This window comes from Heterocephalus glaber, unplaced genomic scaffold (genome assembly GCF_053883595.1).
Source record: "Heterocephalus glaber isolate CG9 unplaced genomic scaffold, H.glaber_assembly_v1.0 deba00001762, whole genome shotgun sequence".
Classification (NCBI taxonomy): Eukaryota; Metazoa; Chordata; class Mammalia; order Rodentia; family Bathyergidae; genus Heterocephalus; species Heterocephalus glaber.
The window spans coordinates 629,532-637,893 of NW_028258459.1; the positions used below are offsets into that span (position 1 = coordinate 629,532).

The following is an 8,362-nucleotide window of genomic DNA, read 5'->3' on the forward strand; positions in this document are numbered from 1 at the left end:
CAGTCTTGGAAAAAAGAACAAGATAAGTCATGAAGAAAACATATATCAATTTCCATGTAACCCATATAGAACAGCCATCAAGATGATATGCCCTGTATAGTCCCCATCATACCTTGGCCATGCACTACTTAGAAAATGACCTGGTCTCCACAAACACAGACTGAAAAATGGGCCTCGTTTCATGTGGGTGGGACATAAGTTAGTCATGTGGCTACAGAACAGTACTTGTCCCTATCATGCACTTCATCTCCTCTGTGACCCCATCACTCAAGCATGGCTTCCTGTAGGTCCTCTCTCAAAGCCTTTTCATAGAGACGTGGGTAGGACCTGGGATCTCTCCTATTGACCTTGGCCAAATGCTCCAGGACTTTCATCTTGCTGGTTTCAGCGTGGGCCCTTGGACCCCACAGGAACTCATAGCGAGTAGGATCACTATTGTGCACCTGCCGATACTCCAGATACTGTTCCCGAACCAAATCCTCCGTGATGAATTTCCAGGGCTCCCTAATAACAATGTGTTTACTCTGAGGCAACTTTTCCCTCATTCTCAGTACTTTCCTTATGTCCTCCTCACTGGCACAGTTATCCTTCATGAAGATGATAGTAAGGATGACTATTAGAAGGTTGATTTTAGGAATGATCTGGTCATTACCCAGCATCCCATTATAAGTGAGGCCCAAGAGAGGAATGAGGACATACGTGTGGCCAGGAGGATCCACCTCCCTCACATCAATGCCAAAGCCCAGACACATGCACTCACAGACTAGACTGACAATCAGAGGGAAGTACACATGGTAATCACCGTCGACAATGTCCAGGATTTCTGCCCTGGTGATTGGCTCTTTCTTTTGATACTTGAGGAGCAGGATTGGCAACAATTTCGCTATCTTTTCATCTAGGAACACAAGTCGCAAGATCTGACGGACTAGAACATTCTCTGAGTTGCACAGATCCTCATCTTCTTGCCTACTGTAGCCCTCATTGGATTGGCTCATTTGACCTGAGGCCATTGCAGTAGGGGAGGAGAAGACACCCGGTGTATTTTAGAGACAAGGTCCCAGCCTGAGGCACTTCTCTTGATGTAGTCCGGATTCCAGGATAGAAGGAAGAGGAGGCAGAGGAAGCAGTGATTGTTACTTGGTCTCCCTCAGGTTTGAGAATCCGTTCCTCCACCAGGCCCTATGTCTCTCTTTTGGGCAGGATGGCCTCCCTCTAGATTGCTGTGCTGTCTTCTCTGACCATGAAGATGTTCTGACTTTCCTTAGGATAGCAAAAGTTTGATGATGAAGACTCAGATGCCTGGAGGAGAAAGAAAAGCTGTGATTGTACTCAGCTGAGAATGGTACTCTTGTTGGCTTCCATAAAGGCCCACAACAGATCTTCTCTTTGGATGGGGCTCTAGTGCTGCACAGAATCCTGTCCTCCTAGAGGCTCTGTCCACAGGAACCTGGGTAAGGAAGTGAGACTGCTCCTCACGTTGTAGCTGAATCACATAGGACAGGCTCTAGGGCAGACAGTAGGGCTTGTGGGGCCTGAGAACATGGAGTCCCCTCTGTCCTGGGGCAGTGGGAACCCTAGGTACACATCAGGGCACACGCCTCACTTGACTTCTGACACTGCCTGCACCTCCTCTACTGTGTGACCTGTGGACACTGCTGTACATAAAGACCATCACCGCTTGGTTTCTGGACTGCTGTAAGAGACACAGAGGGCCCCTCAGGATGCAGACCACATGCACAGTGCCTGTATCTCAGTCCTCACAGGAGGGGTGGGCTGGACTCTATGCGGTCCCCACTGTTCTGGATATATGGTTCACTCTGCTCACTAAAGGCCCTCAAATGTCCTTGAACAGGGCCTGGACCCCAGCCCTCTGCTGGCAGAGGCAACTTCTCAGAGCAAGTGGCCACCTCTCTGAGAGTGAATGAAAGGCAGTAAAGAGGACACATATCTGGACATAGCTACCTGGGGCAACAGCTGGAGGTGGAAAAATTCAGTGGGGCCCAAGAGCCCTAGGAAAGTAATCTGCTGCATCCTTACCTTTATAAATGGTAAGGTCTAGGACTCTCCATGGGATGACCTGTGCCCACCTTTAAACCACTGCTCTATCTCTGTGAGACATTCAAAGAGGAAGTGAGAAGAAGCCAGTCCACCTGTATTCCCTGGGCCTGATGACAGGTGGCAAAAGGACAGGTTGAGTTTAGGGTACTGTGTGTTCTATGAACAGGGTTCCCACTGCCCTCACCTAGATTCTTCCCAGAGCCTGGTATCCTGCTTCTGTTGTCCAGACTCTAGCCCCTTCCTACCAAGGCCTTCAAATCCTTTAGATGAATTACCCAGAACTAATTACCTCAACCTCACCACCACTTCCAGGCTTACTGGGATAAACAAAGGCACATGTTAGCTATTTCCTAGTACCCACCTATCTGTGTTCTGGGCAGGGGTATGCTAAATCCTCCTTTAGGGTCCTCACTTTGACTCTTGGTAGATCCTGGGGCACCTGTGTGTCTCCTGACCACATGGGGTTTCCTGTGCAACCTGCAGACACCCTCTCAGACCAAATCCCTCACCTCCCTGAGATCTCCCAGAGTCTCAAAAGAAGAGAACAGGCGCCCATCCCACCATCCCTACATGGGGACTCCAGGACTCATAGCAGGACCTGTGCCCATCTCTCCTGTGATTCAGGACCCCAGTTTAGGTTTAATCTAGAGTTCCCACTAAAGTCCCATGGGATCATAGGCAGGACCTTGGAAGGTGACTGGATTACAGAGGCTAACAGCTGGCTTGATATTAGGAAGTGGGCCCTGGTAGGAAGACAAAGGTCACTGTGGGTGACAGGGAGGATTATATCTCCTTTCCTGGTTCCTCCCTCCACTCTCTGCTTCCTAGAAGACTTTTAGTGAGCAGCTTTCCTCTCACAAGGCCCTTCCACTCTGATATTTTGCCTGGAGCTGTCCAATTATGGACGGAAACCACTATAAATTGTCATCACAAAACAACTTTGTCTCTATTAAGTTGCAGGTGTTGGGTACTGGGTTTCAGCCATGAGAACATAAGTAATACCTCCTCTATGTGCTTCTGCAGTTTCTGCATCTTCTTCCTTTTGGGGCATAACATTCCTCATCACCACTCCACCAAAGAAGAAATGATCTCCCTGTTTGATACCAAGATCTCATCTCCCTTATAACTCCCCACCTTCCTGCCTATGGTAGAAGTGTACATGCCACTTAGGGCCTCCTAGGCCTGACCCAGGGGACAGAAAGACTCTGTGCATCTGTTGTTTCTGGACAGTGGGCACCCTCAGTCCTAAGGAAGAGGTCATAGATAGGGTCAGCTCCTGGGATCCTCCATTTACTAACCATATGTTGCTACCTATACTGATTTGTGGTCACCTCCTGGATCAAAGTCCTCACATCCCTGAGTCCTTCCACCCACAGCCACTTAGCAGAAATGAAAGTGAGTTGCATAGAGCCCCTATCACTGGGAAGTGCAAAACTGAAAACATGGAAAGCCAGGCTCTACGGGTTTCCTTTTTCATGGGTGTGGATTACCTTCAAAATGATAGAGAATAGAAGAGTGGTGAGCAACAGCGATTCAGCCTCTCCAAGATTCAAAATATAGACTCTGGAAAATCACATCTTGGGGACAAAAACCAAAAGGAAAACAAAAAAGAGAGATATATCCCAAGAAATCTGAAATGAAATGACGGGAAAATTAAAAACTACGGAGTTCAAGAGACAGATCAGAACGCAGAGAAGAGAACAAAATAGCCCCGTCTTTCTCTCTGGCTTCTGATTCTTGGGAAAGAAGACTGACACTGTAGAACCAAAGTGAAACCTGGGCACTCCAGGAGGTCCCCAGGAGGAAAGGCACTGGTTCAATGGACTTGCAGATGCTGTGATCTGCAGGGACAGTGTGGATTTCTGCTCTAACGGAGTCCTTACACAGGAAACAGCAGGGGACTGAACCCTCCGCAAGTGCCTGCCATATCCTTGGAGAGTTCACATGTTTGGGTGCTAGTCCAGAAAAGGGTAGAATATTTGAACCTAGAACTCAGAACAGCTACAGGACAGCATTTCTTCAGGGTTCCAAATGGTATCCTCCCACAGTGACTTGGTGAGAGATATTCTCAGGAAATGGCAATGGAGGGGGATGTGGCCAGAAAGAGACCCATTGAAAACTTTGAGCTTGTTTGGCAAAAGAAGAGGTCTCACTCCCAGCAGCCAGAGCCCAGGTCCAGTCTGAGTTGCTCTGGATTTCAAAGTCTCAGCCTTGGCTTTTTAAGCCTTTGCCCATCTGCTTGCATCTAACACAGATCTGGGGTCTGGGTCCCGTCCCGATCTACTACTGTGAGCAAGGACAGTTTGTGACTTGTACACAGCCTGTGAAAAGTAGAGGGATGTCTGAAAAAATTGAGAGTTGATAGGTTCCAAAATTCCAGATCCCAGAAGGAAACTATTGGTTCAAAATCACACACACAAAAAAAATTTCTAACATTTTTCTTATCTTTTTCTCACTTCTTGTTTTCTTTTTCACTTTTAATTTTCCATATTGTTATTCTCCGTATAATGTCTTTCCTTTTCTCCCTTTATTCTATTCTGTTCAATTTCTCGAGAGTTTTTTTGTTGTTACATTTACCTAATTCTGTAAACACCCTTCTAGTTATTAAAGAATCTTTTCTCCAACTTTTCTCTCCTCCTCCTCATATCCTAGAGCAATGAGGGTGAAACTTTTGGATATAGTTGAACAAACTGCAACCCAAAACCCACTTCTTTATCAGAAAGTGCCAACACTGCAATTAAACCTGAATAGTAAGGTTTTGATTTAGGAAAAGCATCGCATACATTAAAATCTTTTGTCTTAAAAGAAAAATAAATAACATGCTTGCCATAGGTTTCCCACTACTGTCCTAGAGCTTTCAAAGTTTTCTTCCAGTATTACCCCTTTCTAAGCCCCCTTATGTCTTTAATATAATAAACATTAAGCTTTCTTAATCTTTATAAATTACTTAACATTATACAATAACTTGAATTATTTTTAACATCAGTGGAGCTATAGGTGTCACATTCAGTACATATTAGCCTTATCTTGATATTTGGCTCGTCTTAATGTTTATAATATAATTGCAGATTTCTACTCTATGGTTAAGGGTGGTAACTAATTGCTTTTTAATGTATGTGAATATCCAATTTGCCTTGGATGATGCCACTGTAGCTGATTTGCTTTACATTGCCAAGGTCCCATAATTGTTGGCATTAATGGGTTTTCTCTGTACCCGATAGTCAGATTACATTTTGACATTAACAAGACCAGGGCGCAATCCTACATAATTTGGTATTGGGCCAATTATACAGCATCCTGTCCTCCCAAGAGTTGGTCAGATCTTAGGACAGAGGCAAAAGACTGTAGTTACCTATGCCAAAGTACTCACTCAAAAGCTAACTAAAACCAAACAAAGCTCTATAGGAACATCAGTGTCTTTCCATTAAGTGGCATTAACTTCAGCACAAAAGAAAAGTAAGAAAAGTAACAGACAAAAGCAAAATAGAAACATGAGAAGGTAAAGCTAGAAAATGCCTCCCAAAACTCCAAACTCCCCCAAAGCCAATCCAGAAAGCAATGAGGGAAAGAAAAATATAAGCTATACTTTAGAATTACTGAGAAAGAAAACAGAAGAGTTGAGAAAATAGATCAAACAGATCCTGCTCAGCAAGATCACAGAAAAAAAATAACTGAACAGATAATGGAAATAATAACCAAAAGGATCCAGGAGGTTCAGAAGATATTAATCAAAAGCTAGCTGAGCTAAAAAAATGAAATAAAATATTTTTTGAGCCAAGGTTTCACTATGTAGTTCAAGCTGGCCTTGAACTCACTGTGTAGCCCAGGCTGGCCTTAAACTTACAGCGATCCTCCTGCCTCAGCCTCCTGAGTGTTGGGATTACAGATATGTGCCACAACACCCAGCTTGATGCAAAATATTAATGAAGTATTTACTAAAGTATTAAGAGTCGGGCCAGGGATTTAGCTCAGTGGTTCCACCGCCTGCCTCACAAGCTCAAGGACCCAAGTTCAATCCCTGGTACCAAAAAAAAAAAAAAAAAAGAGTCCATGAGGGCTGGGGATTTAGCTCAGTGGTTTCGCCGCCTCCTGTGCAAGTGCAAGGACCCGTGTTCTATCTCTGGTACCAAAAAAAAGAGTTCATGAAAATATTTCAAAGAGAAATTTAGGAGATTAGGTATTATAAGTATGGACAGCACAGAAGAGCAACATGAGGACAGAATTTCAGAATCAGAAGATAGGGATGCTTTCAAAGACACTTTAAAGCAACAAAAGAACATGAAGAATATATCCAACACATGCTACATGGTGCAAAAAATACTAATCTAAGAGTAATTTGAATAACTAAAAAATCCAAAATTAGCACAAATGGTATAAAAATATCCTTATGGAAATAATAACAGAAAACTTCTGAAACATAGGGAAAGAAATAAATGTGCAGATGAGTGAGGCATGCAGAACTCCAAACAGTCATGACCAACAGAGAACCTCTCTGTGTCATATTGTTGTCAGGTTACCGGAAGTCCAACACAGAAACAGAATCTTAATAGCTGTTAGAGAAAAGCAACAAATCAATTCCAAAGGTAAATCCATTAGAATAACTGTAGATTTCTCACCAAAAATCTTAAAGGCCAGAAAGGTTTGGATTAAAGTGTTTCAAGTCTTAAAAGATAGCAAATTCCAAACCTTACTTACATATCCTTCAAAAGGTTCCTTCAAAATTTAAGGAGAAATGAGTTACTTCTATGACAAGGGGCATCTCAAGAAACTCATGACCACAAAGCCAGCATTACAAAAAAATTTTCAAGGATGTGCTAGAAAGAGATAACTAAACCAACAATGCCAACAAGTCCAATAGAATGAATACATTTGACAGGATGAGCTGTTAACTAGAAGAGAAAAATATAAGGAAATCAGCAACAGGAAAATGATGCAATGACAGGAATAAATCAATATCTTTCAGGAACAACTCTCAATTACCTAATCAAAAGACATATATTGATAGAATGGCTCAAGAAGCAAAACTCAATCATAGTCAATATACAAGAAACGCATTTAATTAAAAAGGAATTCACAGATTTGAGATCAAAGGATGGGAAACAATATTCTTTGTAACAGGAAAATGGAAAAAAGCAGGAGTAGCTGTCCTAATTTCAGACAAAGTGCATTTCAAGCCCAAACTAATCAAAAGAGATGTAGAAGGTCACCACATATTCGGTATAGGACCAATTCAAAAGGGAGAGGTAACAATTATAAACATACACCAATCACTGACACACCGAACTTCATAAAGAAACGCTGATGGGCATAAAAAATCAGATTAAAACTAACACAATTATAATCAGGGAACTCTACCACACTGTCACAAATAGACAGATCTTCTAGGCAAAAAATCAAGAAGGAAATATCAGAGTTGAACCAACCTCCAAAAGAATGGACTTAATGGACAGCTACAGTGTTCAACTGAACAACAATAGACTACACATTCTTCTCAGCAGCACATGGGACTCGCTTCAAACTAGATTCCTTGCTAGCTGATAAAGCATGCTTAAGTAAGTGTAAAAGAATAGGAATTATTCCATGCATATTATTAGATCAGAGTGCAATGAAATGAGTAGTCAATGGCAAAAGAAATTGAAGGAAGACAATTTACAGACACATGAAAAGTAGATAATACCCTCTTGAAATATCAGTGGGTCACAGAAGAAGTCAAGGGAGAAATTAGACAGTTCCTAGAATCAAATAATAATGCCAGTACAATATACTAGAAACTATGGGACACAATGAAAGCAGTCTTAAGAGAGAAGTTTATAGCAATGAATACCCACATCAGAAAAACAGGGAGAGCCCAAATGAATAACTTAATGGTGCACCTCGAAGTCCTAGAAAAATGAGAATAATCTCAGTGCAAAGCTATTACAAGGAAGGAAATTATAAAAATCAAAGCAGAAATTAATAAAATTGAGACTAAAAAAGTACAAAGAATCAATGAATTGAAGAGTTGGTTCTCTGACAGAATAAACAAAACTGACAAACTCCTAGCCAGTCTTACCAAAACAAGGAAAGAAATGACCCAAATCTGAGCAATTAGAAATGAAAAAGGTATATAAACCCCTCATCCTCTCTAGTGCCTATGACTCATCCTTAAGTGCTGCCCTCACTAGGGTTCCTTGCTTTTAGTTTTGTTTCTTCTGTAATTACCATTCCTCAAAGTGGGAGAGAATCTTGGAAACTAGAAATGAGCTAGAAAGAAGTTTGCCTGGGTGTTTGCTGTAAAAATTTCTGGGCTCCCCTTCTGGGAATG

General features: G+C 42.3%; 1 protein-coding gene across 1 annotated transcript; it reads right to left on the reverse strand.

The window, feature by feature from the left end:
- Nucleotides 1–263: 263 nt before the first annotated feature.
- LOC147821116 (melanoma-associated antigen 10-like) lies at nucleotides 264–1,010 on the reverse strand. The gene has a single exon (XM_087202077.1). It carries the CDS (start codon nucleotides 1,008–1,010, stop codon nucleotides 264–266), a length of 747 nt encoding a protein of 248 aa, XP_087058203.1.
- Nucleotides 1,011–8,362: the final 7,352 nt, after the last annotated feature.